The 21,203-nt window shown below is 48.0% G+C and overlaps 2 protein-coding genes across 2 annotated transcripts; one reads left to right on the top strand and one right to left on the bottom strand.

Annotated features, from left to right (window-relative positions):
- The first annotated feature begins 9,134 nt into the window (after positions 1-9,134).
- LOC123104550 (glucan endo-1,3-beta-glucosidase-like) lies at positions 9,135-10,403 on the top strand. The gene has a single exon (XM_044526421.1). It carries the CDS (start codon positions 9,204-9,206, stop codon positions 10,269-10,271), a length of 1,068 nt encoding a protein of 355 aa, XP_044382356.1. The 5' UTR covers positions 9,135-9,203; the 3' UTR covers positions 10,272-10,403.
- An 869-nt stretch (positions 10,404-11,272) lies between these two features.
- Positions 11,273-20,894, bottom strand: LOC123104549 (pantothenate kinase 2). The gene is made up of 22 exons (XM_044526419.1): positions 20,356-20,894; positions 19,766-19,978; positions 19,133-19,188; positions 18,596-18,712; positions 18,280-18,399; positions 18,124-18,218; positions 17,959-18,052; positions 17,657-17,788; positions 16,873-16,985; positions 16,530-16,722; positions 15,410-15,621; positions 14,934-14,975; positions 14,797-14,845; positions 13,937-14,019; positions 13,616-13,732; positions 13,471-13,534; positions 13,012-13,158; positions 12,745-12,891; positions 12,287-12,370; positions 12,000-12,194; positions 11,819-11,890; positions 11,273-11,569 (listed from the first exon to the last, which is right to left on the bottom strand). The coding sequence occupies exons 1-22, from the start codon at positions 20,609-20,611 to the stop codon at positions 11,480-11,482; spliced, it is 2,691 nt and encodes an 896-aa protein (XP_044382354.1). The 5' UTR covers positions 20,612-20,894; the 3' UTR covers positions 11,273-11,479.
- Positions 20,895-21,203: the final 309 nt, after the last annotated feature.

Raw genomic sequence — 21,203 nt, 5'->3', positions numbered from 1 at the left:
AAACGAGGCTAAGGGAGAAAGTTTCCTCCCTTGATTTTCGTTGTTAGTAGGTGGGAAGAATCAAACTTAGATGGAGCATCTCCAACAGGCGACCAAAAAGAGCTCTGCGCATTAAAAATTCGTTTTTTTTACCGCCGAACAGCCCTAGAAGATGCTGTAGCGCTAAAATGTTTTGGACGCGCGCTGAAAAACGCTATCACGCGCAGCATATTTTGGGCTCCGGATTGCGCGCACTTCATAATTTACACCGTCTGCTTTTTGGACGCGCGTTTTTGGTCGTCTGCTAAACTAATATTGGTCCCGACGCATTAAAAATGCTACAGCGACACGCTATAACATTTATTGGACGTGAAATTTTTATGCGGGCGTTGGAGATGCTCTAAGTGAAAATAGAACGCACTCGCCGTTGCGCCGGAAGACTCCCCCACCTGCTTGCTTCTGGCAGCAAGACTCGCGACGAGCGCTGCCGCGTCAATCACTCCGCGACTGGATTTTGACGCATTTGTTTTCTCACGAGCTACACAACGTGGCCTATTGACCGATTGACCGTTCAACTTTCTCTTGTGTAAGCTGTGAAAGTGATCGATCAATCAACCATTTTTAACACTTACGTTGGCATGACCGGGAAATGTTCCTATCGAGCCCCTAGTTCAGCCAGCGAGGAACGTTCGCAAATCACAACTAGGAGTATTGTCTTTCTTTCTTTCTTGGAAGGGGTGCACCAGGAGTATCATCTTGGCCAGCAAGCTGAGTCTGGTGTTGACCACCCAAGCACACAGGTGTGTGGAGACCTTTCTCACCGTGGTCGCCAAGCAAGCAGAACCTGGCGATGCTATATGAAGCTAGCCCCGCGGCAGCAAGTCCTCATCGGCACAAGAGAGCATCTAGTCTAGCACCAAGGAGACGGACGAACAAACGTGAAGACGAGAGAGGTTCAGTTCCTTCCATATACTACTAGCTAGCTACTCCGCTCATGGGAGACGGTAAGAAATCCAGCTCCGGCTTCTGGTCGACGGTGGCGTCTTGGTTAGCTTGCTTTCGCCCACCCAAGGGCAAGGCGGCGAGCACCACCGGCGGCCGGGCCACCACGTACGATCCAGTCGGCGGGATGGTCGCGGCGGCCAAACATTTCTCCGCTGCTCACAAGATAAACTTTGGATGATCCATGACATGTCTGCTGGGTATATACGGTGATTGTACATATGTGTAGTACCTTGTAGTACATGTAAGACAATAGGCTTTGGGGGGAACTGGCACAACCCTCTAGGGGTGGCCTATCACATATATATATAATGAGGTGGTATACAACGTTACAATATACACATGTAAATACAGTCTAACACTCTCCCTCAATCTTAGCCACTTTCTAATGAATCTAGAAGGGTAAGATTGCGTCTGCAAGTCTCAAACTGTGGCAAAGGCAATGGCTTGGTGAAGATGTCAGCAAGTTGATCCTTGGAAGAAATAAACTTGATCTGTAGTTGCTTCTGAGAGACACGTTCACGCACAAAGTGATAGTCAACTTCAATGTGTTTCGTTCGGGCATGGAATACCGGATTTGCAGAAAGGTATGTAGCACCGATGTTATCACACCAAAGAACAGGAGGCTGTGATTGGGGTATACTTAACTCCTGAAGCAAGGACTGTACCCAGATGATCTCTGATGTGGCATTGGCCACAGCCTTATACTCAGCCTCAGTACTGCTACGCGAGACAGTAGCCTGTTTCCGAGCACTCCAGGCAATCAGGTTAGAGCCAAAGAAGACAGCATAACCCCCCGTGGATCGCCTGTCATCCAAATTGCCAGCCCAGTCTGCATCAAAATATGCTGAAAGACAACCAGAGTCAGACGGCCGAATATGCAAACCATGAGCCACCGTGAAACGAATATAGCGCAAAATCCGCTTGACAGCAGACCAATGAGTGTCACGGGGTGACTGCAGATACTGGCAGACTCGGTTAACAGCATAGGAAATGTCTGGTCGCGTGATCGTCAAGTACTGGAGCCCACCAACAATACTCCTGTACTCTGTCGCATCAGAAGTAGAAAGAAGCACACCATCAACAGCATTGAGCTTATCAGTGGTAGACATGGGTGTAGTCGTCGGTTTGCACTTAAGCATCCCAGCTCGCTGCAACAAATCCAGAGAGTACTTCTTCTGCGTCATAACAAGGCCAGCAGCACGAGAAGTAACCTCCACACCAAAAAAGTAATGAAGCTTCCCAAGGTCCTTGACCGCAAAATCAGCACCAAGTGAGCGAACAAGCGCAGTAGCAGCCGACTGAGAGGAGCTGACCAAAATGATATCATCTACATAGACCAACAAGTACATAGTAACCTCAAGCCTTTGAAGAAGAAACAATGAGGAGTCAGCAGTTGATGATGCAAAACCATGAGCACGAAGAGCCATTGCAAGACGAGCATGCCAAGCACGAGGAGCCTGCTTCAGACCATAAATTGCCTTGGACAGACGACAGAGATGATCAGGATGATCCGGATCAGAGAAACCCGGAGGCTGGCGCATGTAAACCTCCTCCGCCAAGACACCATGAAGAAAAGCATTTTGAACATCAAGCTGACGAAGAAACCAACCTCGAGTAACAGCCAGAGAGAGAAGAAGTCTGATGGTAGTGGGCTTGACCACTGGACTGAAGGTGTCTTCATAGTCAAGTCCAAAACGCTGTCGAAAACCACGAGCAACCAGACGAGCCTTATAGCGCTCAATGGACCCATCAGAATGCCTCTTCACTTTGAAAACCCATTTGGAATCAATGACATTTACCCGTGATTGTGGAGGAACAAGAGTCCATGTCTGATTGCGAAGAAGCGCTTGATACTCCTGCTCCATGGCCTCTCTCCAATGAGGAATGCGCATAGCAGCTTGATACGTGCGTGGCTCAGAGGATGGATCTGCGAGAGCAGCAGACATGCACGCCGCTAACCAAGCAACTGTGCCATCGTGACGTTGCTTAGGCTGAAAAATGCCACTCCGACTGCGCGTATGTGGACGTAGAGCAGCAGCAGGAGCCGGCGGAGGCGAAGGTGACGGAGACGTGACGGTCGCCGGAGATGCAGGAATCACCTCAGGCGAGCTCGGGACAGACAACTCCGGGCTGCATGGCGAAGACTGGCCCGACGACAGGGGCTCAGAGGCCATGGGCGAACCAAGAGTGGGCGAGGCCAGCTCCGGTGACACCGGCCCAGACGGCCTTGGCGAGGCAAGAGCAGGCGAGGCCGACCCTGGTGAGAAGGGCCCAGACACCCTGGGCGAGGCAGGGGCGGGCGAGGCCAGGCCTGGTGATGACTGCCCCGACGCCCTGGGCGAGACGGGGACCGAGGAGGCCGGCCCAGTCAGCGGGGTTGCAGGGCGCGACGATGGCGAAGGCAGCCCAGAAGCCAGAGGCGACCGGGCCAGGACGTCGATCGGCCGTGCATGAGCACAGAAACCGAGGCCATGCAGGGGCGCCATGTGCTCCTCATGCACAACAGAAGGTGCCGAGGATGAAGGCGATGGCGACAAAGAGGAAGATGGCGCTTCCAGAATCTCCAAACGAGCCCCACGACCAGTGCCTGCATCATGGTTAGGCAACAATAGAGGAGAATATGCAACATCATCAAATTGGTCAGAAGCAACAGAGGATGAATGCATGACAGGTGGCTCGGTAGTGGACACAGGGAGTTTGGCAAAGGGAAAAACATGCTCATCAAACACAACATCCCGAGAGATGTAGACACGATTAGTGGGCACATGAAGACATTTGTATCCTTTATGAAGAGAGCTATAACCAAGAAAAACACACTTCTTGGAACGAAACTCGAGCTTACGCTTGTTATATGGACGGAGATGGGGCCAGCAAGCACACCCAAACACCTTGAGAAAGGTGTAGTCCGGTTGTTCATTAAGGAGAACTTCAATGGGAGTCTTCATATTCAAAACACGAGTGGGAGTACGATTGATGAGAAAACATGCAGTGGTGAAAGCATCACTCCAAAAACAAAACGGAACAGATGCATGGGCCAAAAGAGTCAGACCAGCTTCAACAATGTGACGATGCTTACGTTCTACTGAACCATTCTGCTGATGTGTATGTGGACATGCTAAACGGTGAGTGATCCCAAGCGACTGAAAGAAGGAGTTGAGGTTGCGATACTCGCCACCCCAGTCTGACTGAACATGAACAATTTTGTGCTTGAGAAGGCGTTCAACATGTTTTTGGAACTGAACAAAAATGTCAAACACATCAGATTTACGTTTGATAAGATAAAGCCAGGTAAAGCGGCTGTAAGCATCAACAAAACTGATATAATAATTATGACCACTAACAGAAGTCTGAGCAGGACCCCATACATCTGAAAACACAAGTTCTAAAGGATGTTTCACCTCACGACTGGACTCCGAAAAAGGAAGTTGATGACTCTTCCCCTGCTGACAAGCATCACACACTGCTACATCTTTATTACTAGACACACTAGGAAGCTCATGACGACGCAAAACATGCCGGACAATAGGTGTGGCCGGGTGACCAAGACGAGCATGCCACTGTGACGGAGATACCCGAACTCCACTAAAGACGCGAGCGACGCCAGGATGCTCCAGACGATAGAGACCTTGGCAGAGCCGCCCACTAAGAAGAATGTCCCTCGTGCCCCGATCCTTAATAAAAAGATCAAACGGATGAAATTCACAAAGCACATTATTATCACGAGTGAGTTTAGGAACGGAAAGAAGATTACGTGTCACAGATGGAACTCGAAGAACATTGCGAAGTTGAAGACTCCTATTGGCATGTCTAGTGAGAAGTGATGCTTGACCAATATGAGACATGTGCATACCTGCTCCATTGGCGGTGTGGATCTTGTCGAAGCCATGGTAGGGTTCACGAGTGTGAAGCTTCCCCATCTCACTGGTCAGGTGCTCTGTCGCCCCAGAGTCCATGTACCAGTGGGGATCAATGGAGTAGGACTGAGTGTGTCCCTGTGGCTTCTGCGGCGGCGGGCGATCAGCCATGGCGACCTGACGAGCAAAGTTGCGTGTATCCTTCCCGTCATTGCCGAGACCAAGAAAACCCCGCTGGAAGCGCTTGTGACACTTCGAGGCCCAGTGTCCATCGCGACCACAAAGCTGGCACACACGTGAACCGCCAGCCCCTGGTAGCGTCGCAGTAGGAGGAGGGGCCGAGGCGGGTGGTGGTGACTGCCCCGAAGGAGCCCTGGATGAAGCAGAGGAGCGACCACCCTTGATGGCGGCGTTTGCCGAGAGGGCGCCGTTGCCCCTGGATCGGCGCGTCTCGACTCGTTGCTCAGTAAGAAGGAGGCGTGAAAAGACCTCGTGTGCTGGCATGGGCGTGGAGTTGCCCCTCTCATTGATGATCTCGACTAGGGCGTCATACTCCTCATCAAGACCATTGACAATAAACGAGTTGAACTCGGAGTCGGTGAGGGGCTATCCAATGGAGGCCAGCGTGTCAGTGAGACTCTTGACTTTGTTGTAGAACTCAGTGGCGGTGGAGTCAAGCTTCTGACACTCCCCAAGTTGGCGACGGAGCCCAGATACACGAGCCTGCGACTGTGCCGCAAACGAGCGCTCAAGAATAGTCCATGCCTCGTGGGACGTCTTGGCGAAGACAACAAGCCCAGCAACGGCCGGAGAGAGCGACCCCTGGATGGAGGAGAGGTTCGCCTGATCCTGCCCTGTCCAGACACGGTGAGCCGGATTATAGACCGGACCATGCATGCTGTCAACCAGCGCAGGAGGGCAAGGGAGAGAGCCGTCGACATAGCCAAGCAGGTAGTGACTCCCAAGAAGCGGAAGAACCTGCGCGCGCCAGAAGATGTAATTGTCCGACGACAACTTGATGGTGATGAGATGGCCGAAGTGAAACGGCGGCGGCGGCTGCGATCCCATCGAGGAGACTGGCTGAGGTGAGACCACCGTGGAGACAGTCAGAGGGGCAGCCGGCGCGGTGACAGAGGGCGCGATGGCCGCGGTTGACGCCGCGAAGCCTGCCAGCGCGACGTCCTCCGCCACCAGCGGCGCAGTGGCCGAGGGCGCGACAGCCGCGGTTGACGGGGCGGCGGCGGTGTGGGCCACAAGCGCCTGCCCGGGCGAAGTAGCGGCCGGCGGGAGCGCGAAGAGGGAGCCAACGCTCCGTGTCCCGATCGGCGCCTGAAGGGAGGCGGCATCCAGCGGCCTCGAGAGAAGCGCCGCGAGGGAGGCCGGCAGAAAACCGGTGGCGGTGGAGCCGGACGCAGCGGCGGACGTCATAGCAGTCGGGCGACGGCGGCGGCGGCGGCGGCTGCGGTTTAGGGTTTGTAGGCGGAAGCGGACGTAACCTAGCGTGATACCATGTAAGACAATAGGCTTTGGGGGGAACTGGCACAACCCTCTAGGGATGGCCTATCACATATATATATAATGATGTGGTATACAACGTTACAATATACACATGTAAATACAGTCTAACAGTACAAAGTCAAAACTAATACAGTACTCCCTCTGTCCCAGAATATAAGAATGTTTTTGACACTATCTAATGTTAAAAACGTTCTTATATTTTGGGACGAAAGGAGTATATTTCAAGCCTCGGTTACGATCCATGTTCTGCGGAGACCAATATTTGTTCTTTTTTTTTTAGGAACAACCAATATTTGTTCTTGTTTTTGCTGCCGTCGTCCTTCAGCAAGTCCGAATAATGGTCCATTGGAAAACAAATTTGCTCTGAGGTAAGGGCATCCCAACGACGAGCCGCAAATTCCCTCCCGCATCCGTCCGCGGATAAGGAACCAGTCCATAAAAATGGATGTAGAAGGCCGTCATCAGACAATGCCCGCATACATTTCAAACATTTTTTCAACAAACCGGATGAAGTTCATGTAAACACAGCGGATTTCATACAAACCGGACGAAAATGTTTACATTTTGGACGTATTTTAACTAAAAAGGTAAAAGTATGTGCACGTACGGTCGCGCGGAGCTCCACTTCTACGACATGGATACACTACACTAGTCTACGGCAGGCTACGACGGATCCCTTTGTCTTCCCCATGTCCAACAGCCCGCTCATCGGACTGCCGGGAGTCTCGGAGGTATATTCTTCCCCCGTACCTTCCCTATGTCCGGCTGCGTCAGTCATCGGAGTGGAAAAGAGGACGCTTCAGTTTGAGGGGGAGGGGGGCTCCTCCACTTTCGTGGAGCTCAGACGAGGGACCGACGATGGTCTGGGATAAAAACCGGAAAGGTCACCGGCTGTACAAGCCGGCGAAGCGCCGGCAGTGGCCTTCCTGGGCCCCAAGCGGCGGCGGCCTCCCATGTTCTATTTTCCCTCGACGTTGGCGACAGTCGCGGACGCACTGAACATTGACTCGTCGATTTCCGTGTAGCCGGCTTCTTTCTCTGCCGGCAGGGCGCGGTTAGCGCGCGTTGATGGCGGATGACGCGGTCGCAGGCACGGGAGGTGCGGTACGATGTGGCATCGTCCACGGCAGGGATGATGCCCGTGTCATGCTCCTCCTGTGCTGGCCTGGAGCAACTCGCCACTCCTCGCAAGCTGGCTTGGAGCACCGAGTTGTTGAACCACGCGCCAGCTTGGAGCGGCAACTTGCTCTGTCGGGCTTGGAGGTGAAGTAGCGAGCTGCCTCGCTTGTATCCGATGGGTCATCCAACTGGCTTTTATGCCGAAGAACTGCTCTTCCTGCTCGTCAGATGTCATTGAAAGGATGGAGAAAATGGTGGAATAAGGAGATGGAGAGTGGCGGAGTGGTGCGATTCTTGCCCGGCATCTGGCCTCCTTTAAATAGCGGACGAAAGGGAGGAGCTTGCCCGACGTTGTGTTTAATGCCGCCCGCTCGTGAACAGATGTGTGGTCGGAGTAGATTTCTCGGCTTCCACACGGGTTTAATAGAGGCGTTTGAATGCAGCGAGGAGGCGTGTTCAGCCGGGCATGCAGCTGGCGGCGCCCTAGGCCGGTGCGCCGCTTTATTGGCAGAGCCAGTGAGAGGTCGTGTTCGCTCTGGTCCAGCTTCAATGTGGAGCAACGCGCTTTACAGGGGCATGAATGCAGGCAGCTGACACCGGGCAGAAACGTGCGCGGGCGAGGGAGGGAGGTTTAGGTGGGTCATTGTGGTCAGAAACGGGCTTGGGTGCTGTCAGGACTCCCGCAAAGCCCCACACTTTGGCTTACGGAAGAAAGTATGTTCAGGCCGCTCTGCAGACTGATACAGATCTGCATTGGATGACACAACACATCTGGATCACACAGTCAAGATGGTTATTATTTACGTGTCGATGTTGGAGATGCCTTAACGGGGCAAATAAAGAGTGGATTATACTCCTTCCACAAAAGCTCCTGATTTACGGTCACGGTCACCAGAATACGTCAAACAATTAAATTAGACCCAGAACGACAACTATTACTATGAAAAGATGGAATACATATATCCCAAACGAAAAGAGTAATTGTTGGTCAAATGCCCCAACTTCGCAAACGAAAAGAGTAATTGTTGGTCAAACGAATTCCACCGTGACAGAGTCACCCATAGAGATGAGCCGCGCCCGACGAGCCAAGGACTCCCAGACGGCGCCTTCAGAAAGGTAACAATGCCGGAGCGCTGCCACCACCCGATCCAAATGATTAAGGTTTTCACTCGAAGCAAGACGAGGGACAGAGAGTCGCCGCGAATTATGTGATATTATGATCTAAATTAATTGGAATGATCCTACGATTACAATTAGTATAATGTGTTGATAGTTATGATACAACGATTTGTGATTGAACCGTAGAGGGTAACACTGCCAAGATGGCAGCTCGCTCTGCTCAATGCATCTCCTCCTCCAGCCCCACTCACCGCCAGCAGTCTTTTGGGGTGCAATAGTGGCAGCTCCAGCAACACCTGCGGGGTGACACATGGCCAGGACAGCGCACCAGATCATTTGATGTGCAGCTCGATCGCCATTCAAAAGCCAACGGCTATAATATGCTCTAACGGCTACCCGTCCGATCAATCGTACCGCCCCGGCAACCGTCAAAAGCAACTCAGATCAGATTCGCGCCAACGTCCCCACCCAGGTCAGGCCTGCACCAACGTACCCTGCCATTCTTGTCAACACAAGCTCTATATAACCGACGAGGGCAGAGTCCAACACTCCACAGACAAACATCACGAGATCAACACCGCCGAATCGCAACGTACTCACAAAGTCACAATGGCCACGAGCATAACGGCAGCGGCGGCGGCGTCGCTGCGTTCCGGCTACGTCCTCCTCGCCGCCCTGGCCGCGCTGCTCGCCGTGGCGGCCGGTGGCGACCCGGGGAAGATCGGGGTGTGCTACGGCCGCGTGGGCGGCAACCTCCCCGCGCCCGAGGCGGCCGCGGCGCTGCTGAGGAGTAACGGGATCACCAAGGCGCGGCTCTTCCTGCCGGACCAGGCCGTGCTCCCCGCCTTCGCCGCGGCCGGCATCGACCTCACGGTCGGCGTGCCCAACGAGAACCTCACCTTCCTCTCCGCGGCCGGGCCCGAGGGCGCGCTGCAGTGGCTGCGCTCCAACGGACTCGCCAGCGGCCCCGTCGCCGGCCGGCTCCGCTACCTCGCTGTCGGCAACGAGGTGCTCTACAACAACCAGTTCTACGCGCCGCACCTGGTGCCGGCCATGCGGAACCTGCACGCCGCGCTGGCCTCCCTCGGGCTCGACGGCGCCGTCAAGGTCTCCTCGGCGCACGCCTCGTCGGTGCTCGCGTCCTCCTACCCGCCCTCGGCCGGCGCCTTCGACGCCGCCCAGATGGACGTGCTCCGGCCCATGCTGCGGCTCCTTGCCGACACCGGCGCCCCCTTCATGCTCAACGCCTACCCGTTCATCAGCCACGTCGGCGACCCGGCCAACGTGCCGCTCGCCTACGCGCTCGGCGCCTCCGACGAGCCCGTGGTGCGCGACGGCGCGCTGGCGTACGCGGGCCTGTTCGACGCGACGGTGGACGCGGTGGTGGCGGCGCTCGAGCGGGAGGGCTTCGGCGGGGTGCCCGTGGCGGTGACCGAGACCGGGTGGCCCACCGCGGGGCACCCGGCCGCGACGCCGGAGAACGCCGCGGCGTACAACGGGAGGATGGCTGAGAGGGCGGCGCGGGGCGCCGGCACGCCGCGCCGGCCCGGGGCGCCCGTGGAGGTGTTCCTGTTCGACCTCTACGACGAGGACGGCAAGACCGGCGCCGAGTTCGAGCGCCACTTCGGCATCTTCAGGGCAGACGGCGTCAAGGCCTACAACATCAACTTTGCCTAGAGTAGAGCTGCTTGTATGGAGATGATCGGCACGCTGTTGATCTGTGGATCAACTGGCCGATATGCTAGCGTGAACTGTCCATGTATCTCCCGTTATGTTAATTGCTGCGACTTGAACTTTATGATTTCATAAGCATTCTCCTGTTGATCCGGGCATTGCCGATAAGTAGAGACATCATGATCTCACAAGGCTGAAGAAACTGAATCAAAGAAACTTAAACTGAATCCTCACTGTTCATTCTGAAAAATGTTGTTCTCTCAAACTCTTTCTTATGTTGCAACACCCTGGCTGGCACAGCACCATCTTAGGGAAAAAATGACACTACTTTGACTAACTCCGTCTACGCTGTCTCAACATAGCCGATCTCAAGCCCAGTAGGTAAAGGAGCAGCGTTGTGATAAGCTTGGCGAGCCAACGTCAAAACAACCCTTCTATGAAGATGAAACCCAAGGGCAAGTGGTATCTTAGGACACCTTTCAATATTTTGGGCCAATGCTACGGAAGAATAGAGATATCAACAAAGATGTGAGCAATTGAATCAAAGCTGTGTGAGCCATCGAATCAAAGCCGGATGGATGAAGTGGCACAAACCTTCTTTCATTCTCTATGACAAGAGTGCCACAAAAGCTAAAAGAAAGGTTTATAGAACGGTGATTCGAACCGCAATGGGGTATGCCACTAAGATGGTATGGGCATGTACACCGAGGCCACTGCATAGGAGAGGGCTAAAACGTGTTGATGGATCAAGGTAGACCAAACTTGACATGAGAGGAGTCCCTAAAGAGACTAAAGAGATATCTTAAGGGCTCGTATATAACCAAAGAACTAGCCAGAACTAGCCATGGACAAGGCACGTGAATGTTACCTATCCACATGCCAAAATCATGAGTTGGTTTCAAGATCTTAATGGAACAAGGCTATCCCAACTTATTTGGGACTAAAGCCTTTGTTGTTGTTGTGGACACTACTTTGACCGAGGAGTATTTTCTATAGTGTGAGAGTAGAAACAAACCTTCAGTTCTTGCAGTATAATTCGGTTTTTTAGCTTATATGCCATGTGCCAGCACAATGAGTTTTCATGGTCACTGAGTACATCATAACACTGTCTAAACCTTTGGTGCTGCTGTGCTAGAATCACAATGGTTTCATGGTTCTTGAGTACAACACAACACCATCTATAGCAATTTGTCCGCGGGTCTTCTGGACCGTCACGAAACAGGTTCAAATTTACAGATGCAGTCGTATATGTTTCCGTTGAAAAGCTTCTCTGCCAACCTCTGGTTCTTCACCATCGCAAGCTGCACACATAGTCAGTTTGGTAAGCTCAGGATATTGAGTACACTATATAAAGCTTTGGCGCAATGCTCTTGTTGGCTCGACGATATTGACAGACTGGGTATAAATCTCCAGCAAAGCGCAAGTGCAAAGACGGTTCACTTGAATAATAGCACAAGAGTCAAGTTATACTGCCATTTAGAATGACCACAAGGCCAGGATCAAGTTTGTCATTATACATCAAACAAGTCAGCACTGTAGAAAATAAGTACCTTCAGAGCGTCACACTTGAAACGGGCGTTGAGGTTGGTGTGCAGCGATCGCCCCATGCCCTCTAAGATCAACTGCATAACATTCACAGCCAAAACCAACAGATCAAACAACTCTCCAGCTGATTATTGCACACAAGGAAATACATTCAGCTCAAAGAGCTACTACATACAGACTTCTTACCAGATCAGCATCCTTGGCAGCAGCTGCAAGCTCCGAGCTAACCTGCCGGAAGTCAATGCATGGACTGCCACATCCATTCTCCACGACCATTAGTGGCACCGACGCCGGTTCATCCTTGGTATCACCTTGGATGCCAGCCATAGCATCGACTATCAGTCCGCCTGCTTCTGCAGCTTTCCGAAGGATACCACAGTGCTGCGACACATCACAACCAATAAAGCAGAAGCCAGATGCATCAGTAGATAAAACAGCTAGGACGGAGAACAAAATTTCCGTTCACTTTGTACCTTTGCAGCTTCAGCTACAATTTCTGGAAGTTCATTAGCCGTAATATCATTCAAAGCCGGCAACGAATTTGCAACCAGAACTACCTGCAGAATCAGTATTTGGTTACCAGCTTATGCTGAGTGTCTGAGTAGCAGTTGAAAGAGTAATCATTGAATGGTTATTTCACAACGTTGCTGAAACTGCGAAAGTCATCTTTCTATCAGTTCCGGCATTCAGTCTTTCAGTCTGGGTGATGCAAATAAAATAAAATTTCCAGATCTGGCATTCAGTCTATATTTTCCATCAAGGACAACACTATAGCATGCAAATTACACCCTATAGCATGCAGTATACTGCTTGTCCCCGGCCCATGATTCAATCTCTTGAAACAGCAGGACGTTTGTTCTTTTTAATTCAAACTATAATGTGGGGCAAACCTAGCAAAATGTGTTCTTATTTTCATACTCTCAATTTATACCTCAACTCCACGGCGTAGAAATTCTCGTGCTAAAGGAAGCATTCCAAGGACCACATCAGCACCCGCGTTATCAACAGAAATAAGTGCACTTTTGTATGGCTGATCCTTCTTAAGCATTCTGCTTTTGAACGTATCAAAGTCATCAATCTGAAACAAAAGATACCATCATTACGATTATCTGGTCATGTATTAGTATAACTCGTAAAATATAATTTGGGTAACTCGTGCATTGCAATAACATTTGAATTTGAGACTTGGAATACTTGCCCGCCAAGGACGTTGCATCTTCTTGCGGCTCATGCGATAAATTTCTATTATAGTTCCTTGGTTGTAAAGGTCCACGCAAGCTTTAGACCCCCAATCAAATATGTTCGCAGCAAGAACACCTTCAATTAGCGCAAGCAATCTATCTTCCTGAAAACATCGAGCATAAAAATAAAACTTCGACGAATTCATAATTCTAGAGATGAAACTGAGTGTAGATTGCTGAACTACCGGCCAGCAGCATGTGGCCGTCACAGAAGCATGCAAGCAAAAAAATCAACATAAAACTGTTTACCGTGGCACTGGCAGGTGGGGCCAGAACAGATCTGCTTCTCAGTTACACAATGTGTGGCAGTTTATGAAATTGTTATTATTTTTTTGCTGTGAGATTAACCAAAATTCTCACTTTTTTTTATCTACGCGCTGTGCCAATGGATAAAGAAGGGAAACATTCTCTCATACCTCATCCATACTATCAAGTTCCATGAGTAGATCAGGTAAAACAGCCAGTGAAGCTTCATTTTCCCTTCATGCAGAAAGCATCAAACAATTTAAGTAGCCAGAGTAGAGATATTTACTGAGAACCGTGAAGAGATTATGAACTAACCTCTGCTTGATACTAACATATGCATCGAAAAATTGAAATTCTCTCAAACATTCTTCTCTCAACTCCAACAGGTTGGCTAAACCGAACTTCCCATAAGCAGCAGGCTCCTCAGTCAACCTAAACTTTAACACATAAGTAAGGCAACAGAGCGATAACGTGCAATGCAGTTTACACTAGGGCTGTTTGGTCAAAGCCCTAGAGTAAGCTAAGTATGTCAAAAAAAATTGGCTACGTTGTGGCCAAGAAAAATGGCACCGCAAATGTGGCAAGCCATAGGTTGTGGCAGCCAAACACCAGCGGCATGCAACTACAATTGTGTACCTTGCCAAATGAGCAGAAAAGGCATGCGCAAACGCATCTCCCCGCCGTTTCGCGTCATCAGTCCCACCTTCACTGGCAACCGCCTGCAAACAGTATGCAGTGTTTAGTCACCGAGATACTTTTCAAGTTTACACGTACACTTAAATTCATTGCTATACCAATTTAACGCCGATAGAACTGTGAATCTAGGAGCTAGCAAGATAACAGAATCACTAGTAATTTAAATGTTAATAATAGTGGCTCCACGATATAGCTAGGTACTAAGTGTTGAGTCTGTTGTATTGGTCATTTGGTTTTTACCCACCCTTAATTAACTAGGCTGTATTCTTCTTAAGCTTCTGCCTCGATTTTGGAAACAAAAAATCATAGTGCTTAACAAGAGCAGTGTTTTTAGTAGAATATATATGTAGATGGAGTGCCTGCTTAGTAATTATTTTAAATAGTTAGCATGACTTGGTGGTAACTGGTAAAGTAGAACAATGATATTTTAAACAGGAAATTAATCTTATACTCCCTCCGTCCCAAAATAAGTGTCGCTGATTTAGTACAACTTTGTAATAACTTTGTACTAAATCAGCGACACTTATTTTGGGATGGAGGAAGTAGACATGAAGGCCTATCTCTAAGCCTTAACAGACTTTGCCGGCCTCTCCTTGGACTTGTGGCAGTGGCTAGTGGCTGCAATGCTGACCCCCATGACACATGGTTGCAGGCTGACAGACTTATTTAAGGACCCAGACAGGTCCCCAGTTATCAATTGACGTATAAATATTCAGATAATTTATTGTTATCACAATGTCATGCAGTGAAACAAAATTTAGATGTATACAGGGAGAATATGTGTGAGAAGTGGAACATACCTTCTCCACAAGATCTGGCAGGTGGTCTGACAAAATGGTGAACCAGTACCTAGCATGGAAAATCTCAGATATCACCAAGGGAATCATAAGAATGCAGTTCCTATAATGTATTTATAGACAAGGGAAAGGAAAAATACTTGAATTCGTCATGGTCGAGATCGATTGTGTTTGGTTCATACCTGCAGTACAGATTGTATATTACAACATGAACACGATGTATAGTTGCGTTGCACATGATAGCATTTGTTCTTTCACTATCAAGCTTACATACAGTGTCCATACATAACAAGGACTCTACTCCACCGGTGAACAGAAAGGGCGCATGTTACTTATTGCCCCATAGATAAAGAAAAATGATTCACAATGTAGTGATTAGTTTTATGTAACTGTAAGCTTTGGAGGCAAGCATCGACTCATAACTTCTCAATTTTGTAGGGAAATGGAAGTGGAGCTCCAACTTCCACACTGAATTTGTTATAATAGTTTGAGTTCACTTGGTCTTCTTTGGGTCCAAAAATCGGATTCAACTACCTAGCCAGTGGCCAGAGCCCCTTTGATGTTCCAAAAAATTATTAGACATGGTAGAGATGAGAGATAAATAGTTGTGGCTTACGTCTTTGGGTCTTCCAGCAATGGGAAGACATCCAATGAGGGTACAAGATGGAGAACACCAACATTTAGAGCTGCACTTGCATCAGACCGCAAAATGTCACCCTTGGAAGTAGGCCTTTCAAAACCTCCCATGCCTGTCGTAGCAGGAGCTCCCATGGGTACAGGTGCTGTAATCTGAGTACCCTTCTGCACAAACTTCTCCATCCATGATATCTGACAAGTAGAGTTCCATATCAAAATTTATTGATCTTGCAATTCAAAAAGAACAATATTTAATAGCTAAAGTGTTGAATAGTTTAAATTTTAAACATTAGCCATGTGCCAAAGAATAGAACATGGTGACGACAAAACATGACTCATTCCAGCAGCTATTCTAATAGAGGACAAGGCTGAAGGCTTTGAGTGACTTGTTTGGGGGGTTGGTGCGTGCACATGTGTCTTTTAGTTAGATGGAGGTGGTCTCCACAAAAACAGTGTAATATTTGTGAAGCAAACATTTAATTTCTGGTTCCAGTGTTCTGCCTGGATTCAGCAAATCTTACCGACCGTGAAAGAGATTCATATTGTGGGTTTAACTTTAGGTTGGGCAATTTGAAAGACCAGGAAGTCTTTATGTTTTGAAAAGAAAAGGATAAATCTATAACGGGCATGGTTTGCTTTTCTGTGTGTGTTTTGTACTACTGACAAGGTATGCTAATGGGAGATCTCCAGGATGCTTCCCGTGGAGAAGCAACTTGACTGCAACAGATTGTGAGTCGCCTGGGTGAAAAACATCAGGGACTTGGGGTGCTGACAGCTGAAGAGGCTGATCAGATTCCAGTGGAGTGACAGCATTCTATCCACTGATCAGCTTTCGGTGGCTTAGTTTGACTGAATTAGCTGAGTTGTGAGGCTGACCACTAATTATGTGAAGGGAGTGTTTCCAAAGGTTCCAAATCAGTCTAGGTGTGCTGTTGTTAGCATGGATAATCATGTACTCTATTATACTCTATTGTTAATGCAAAAATGAGTAAGGTTCTCCCTCGTAAAAAATCAATAAAGATACAGATTGTTATGCTCTGCAGAATAACCAAAATAACATAATCATAAAGACAACGATAATAAGAAATAGATGTCATTACCTTCTCGTTGAGATCCCCCAGAGGAGGCCCGTGAATCTTCCCACCAACATATGGAGCACCCATTGGAAAACGCTCAACCAAGTGATGTGCACTCAAGTCATCAAGACCATGCTTCTCGTAACTCATAAACGCGCCAAGTGCTCCTAGAAAACCCTCATGACGCAGAAACATGGCTTTTGCTTCTCCTTTTGACCTTATCAAAACAATAGTGTATGTTTGTTTCAGGAACATACTATTGAAATACAATATGGGGGCAGTATTATTTAATTATTTTCGAAATTAACTACATGTCTACTTTAGTACCGTAACACATCCAAAACTAAAATGATTTCAGGATGTTTGCCAGAAATGTACTGCAAAAGAAATTGTGTCCATGGTGTAAGCATGGCCACGAATGAAGAATCCACCAAAAAATATCCTCTTGAGTCCATACCGAAGTGCATTAAGATAGGAGATCTACAAAAGGGAAGAAAATGAGTCCACTGAAATGTGCAATATTGCATGCACTGTCATAAACTGGTACCGGACAGTGGACACCCAGTTTCTCCTTAGACCTAGTGTCAAGTATTAAACACAGATGAAATTCAGAGATTTTGGCTATATGTACTTTCTAATGAGATATGTTCAGCCGTAAGATCCCAGAGAAACCATCGCTGTTAGCTTACAACAACTAACACTAAATATCTGAGTTCACCGAACAGCATGCTAACTGGCAGTCGACCTTTGAGGAACCTAATACATAGTTTATCACTGCCATCTGATATCATATTTTGCAGTGTCAGCTATGGGCTCTTTCTGTTTTCAAATCCACAAGTACTAATGAATAATTGCGTACATTTTTACCAATATCACTACATAACAAAACAAGCTGAAACTCCATATTTTGTTTCTTTTCACAGAAGAATGCTACTGTTCAGTGTTGGACACGGGTTTCTGAATAAATCAAGTAGAACACAGCTCTATGTTCAGATAAGCTTCCAAGCCTCATTGTATGGATCGCTTGCTCAAACTTTTGAAGTCAACAAAACATTGTCAGGTTTGAATCTCTAAATACTTTGAAGCAGCAATATCTGAGGTTCAAAATACTATGTCAATAACTACTCAGCGTTTCTGTATCAACAAGATACCTGGCCAATATTATATGAAATCATCCGTAAGAGGGAGAGTGAAATATCCTCGGGTCTATAATCAGATAGCTCCTTGTTATCTGAAATTGTCTTCCCAAAGCTAGAGGCAATTGTTGACGCCGAAAGGCCAATCTGCAAGACACCATAAGCATTAGTGCATTGCATAACAAGAATTAGGGACTTTGACACGGTAAATGTTATCCACTAATACCACTTGCAACTGGAAATTTTCATAATGCATACAAAATCCAATGTGCACATTATGATAATAAAATGAAACAACTAATAATATTAATAGTTACCTTGGAGTAGTCCAGACCACCATATATATCTCCTACAAGCATGTCAATGGTGCTGTTGTCTCCACGTTGGCTCAGCTCTAGTAACTCGTCAAAACTGAAACAAATTCAAGATTTCAAACTTCTATGGAGGAACACATGATATCGATGAACAGACAAAAATAGCACCTCTTGCACTCTGTCATTAACCTCCCCAATCCCCAATATGTACCGCCACCAACGTTTGTTCCACTTACTCGTTGAAACTTCCCATGCCCATCAACCTTTGAAGAAGAACAATTAGCAAAGATCCAATGAGGGGAAAAGGGTCAACCTTAAAGTTACCTTGATTATGCTGACACCAGATCCAACATTAACTAGAAGGTAAGGAAACAGATCGTTCTGATCAATTTGCACGTACTCCTTTTGGCCATCCATGTGTGTAAAGGCTTCATGGCGTATAGCCTGGCAAAAAACAAAGTCTTACTAACTTGCACGTAATTTGATTTTCTGAGTGCGACCACCCTATGAGATGTGTTCAATAACACTTTAGTGGCACAATACATTTTGAACAATCCATTATAAACACCATGTACAATATGGAACTGCATAGTAGGATGCAGCCAAAATAGTGATATTGCAATTTAGAAATAATGAAAACCTTAAGCAGAAAGTTTGCTCCAGCTACAAGGCAGTCCATTTCATCTTCCTTCTCAAGACTGACTCCCAATCTTTCCTTAAAAAGATCAGCATACTTGAATGCTCCACCACCTGTTGCCTTTCCAGAAAATATCATAATCAGTAAAAAAAAGTAGAATTCTAACTTCTAATGCTGTCATGAGAAGGAAGAGCGGTGCAAACATCAAAACTTTCCTTCTATATAGTACAAGTTGCTAATACTTTCATTCAAAAGTTTATTACTGTGAGAGGAAGGGAAATCTCATAATGATTTACTACTAGACCATCTATGGTGTTATGTGCTAGATGCCTGTTTTCTACTAAAAAAGAAGTGGTATGTGCCCGGAACAAATATGGCTCTTATTCACCAAAAGCACCAAAACTAACCATTTGTTCAAATTAGGAAGAACACACTGCTAACCAATATGTCAATCGTCCTGATAACAAGCACTAGGTAACTTTTCAGGCATACAAACCAATTTTCAATAAATGGTGATGATGTTATCTCATTAGTTGTTACCTTAATGACAATGTTATCAGGCTGAGCTCCTGAGCGCCATGAAGGTGAATCAACTCCTGCAGCATAAAACTGCAACTCAATGCGAGAGCAAGGGAAGATACAAGTAAAAGGACAGTAAAACCACATGAAACATAGTGATGGGAGGCTGGGAGCAATTAAGAGATTAGAGAATGTAGTTTAAGCTCATGTATATATACATCAAATTTGACATATGGTAAACTTCCAAAATGGATAGAATACAATGAGGATTGCAAGGTAAGAACATGAGACGCAAAAACTTGAGCATGCCATCAGAATAAAGATATGAAATATGAAACGAACATGTCAGCACATACAAATTAGAAAAGCCATAGGACTGAGAAATAAAGAAGATATACGCACAAGTCAACCTCAAAATTATTAGCATGTTATAATAACTTGAATAACTACCCATATATATACTGTCACTATGTTTATAAGAGAGTGTTATTTTCCTTTGTTTTACAATAAAACCATATATCATCCTAACACGATGTGATTATACTGAACAGAATATATAAAAAATCCACAGCGTACAGGATTTGAATTGTTTTATATCAAACTATCAATGCAGCAATTTGTATTATAAACGAAGTAGTGCTAATATTTGCATACCACCCCGGTGTAGTTGTTTGGACGAAATGAAGTCCAAACATTCATTTAGCTTCCCGGTTTCGAACTTGACAAAGTGGAGCCTCCCTCCAAGAACCGGGTAACTCCTCCTGGCACCAGTAAATATCTCAAGCCTTCTCTTGGTGGATAGCTTGCGCTTATCCTCGGTGGGCTGATCCGCATGCCGTGAGAAGTATACCAACTTTATGAGAGAGCCTAGAGGGAAAACATACAGTTCAGTCACAAAACAAACAGTTTGTAGCTCTCATTCAGACTGATGACCAGAAAACAATGTGGTGAACAAAAAACACAAAAGCCAAATGCAGGCTATTAATAGGAGTAATTAGCACAAGGATCAGTACCGAGCAGCAATGCAATAATCCGGAGTCGGAAAGCCTCCATCCACAGTTTGCATTTCACGTTTCATGCACTATTACGACCCATCTTACTCCTTTAGTTATTTATTTACTGAAAAGTGGAAAACTAGCTAGCATCCTTCTTCACGCGCTGCCTCCACACTCCACAGTAACCAGCACACTCAGCACGCTTATGCGGCGAATTTGAGCAAGAGAGGCAAGGTCCGTATGACGTACCACCGATGTCGAGGGCGAGGTGGGAGATGTCGTCGGACTGGTTGGGCAGCAGGATGGTGGGGTTGCGGTCCTCGAGGGTGCCGTGGATGGCGGCGCCGCTGAGGTCGAGCTGCGGGCGCGAGCCGGAGCGGTTCATGGTGGTGGTGGCCGACGACGAGGCCGCCGGCGCCTTCCCCTTGGCCTCCGCCTCCGCCTCGTCCTCGAGCGTCACGTCCTCGGGGATGCGGGGCTCGCTGCCGCTATTATTGGCCGCCATTCCAGGCCAGTGGATTGGATGTAGGAGGGAGGGGAGGGGATGGATGAGTGCCGCCACCAACCGCCCACCTGCCTGCCGGCTACTGCTTTGGGGGGATCGAAAATCGCCAAGCAGCGGGGGACAAAACCGGAATGGATCGATCGATCTCAAGGGGGAACTCTCGACTCGATTTGTGTGGGGAGCAACGCTGCAGGTTGGGGATGGATCGGGGAATCGGTGGCTGGGTCCTCGTCCTCGGCCTCGCTTGCGGCGTGCGTCACTGGGTGCGTGGCTAGGTGGACTCGTGGGTCGTGGTCCCGGACTGCGAGCACTATGGATGGACTCGCGTGCGGCCGTGCGCGTGAAAAGTCCAGGGGATCTCAGTGCAAAAAGCACACAGACGCCAGGTCTAACCTGTAAAAACTAGGTGATGCTCCGCGTATCATGTAGGACCGGATATCAGAAAATATAGGTTAATATGATGTAGTAGAATCCGAGGTGGATGCTTGGGGAAAAAGTATGGTCTGATACATAAAGCTGAAAATGTTAAAGTGAATAGTAGTAATGCATGTGTAGTGAGAGTTCACTTTATTGGCTACATAATTTTCAATGT

This window comes from Triticum aestivum, chromosome 5A (genome assembly GCF_018294505.1).
Source record: "Triticum aestivum cultivar Chinese Spring chromosome 5A, IWGSC CS RefSeq v2.1, whole genome shotgun sequence".
In the NCBI taxonomy this organism is placed as follows: domain Eukaryota; kingdom Viridiplantae; phylum Streptophyta; class Magnoliopsida; order Poales; family Poaceae; genus Triticum; species Triticum aestivum.
This window is presented reverse-complemented; position numbering and strand designations above follow the sequence as displayed.

What these genes read in the sequence shown, in the direction of transcription:
- LOC123104550 (XM_044526421.1), top strand. Translation starts at nt 9,204, where the DNA reads ATGGCCACGAGCATAACGGCAGCGGCGGCGGCGTCGCTGCGTTCCGGC.
- LOC123104549 (XM_044526419.1), bottom strand. Translation starts at nt 20,611, where the DNA reads ATGGCGGCCAATAATAGCGGCAGCGAGCCCCGCATCCCCGAGGACGTG. An exon ending in CTGATAACATTGTCATTAAG is followed by an intron (nt 18,713 to 19,132) that starts GTAACAACTAAT and finishes TTTTCTGGAAAG; the next exon opens with GCAACAGGTGGTGGAGCATT. An exon ending in CTGCCAAGGATGCTGATCTG is followed by an intron (nt 11,891 to 11,999) that starts GTAAGAAGTCTG and finishes AATGTTATGCAG; the next exon opens with TTGATCTTAGAGGGCATGGG.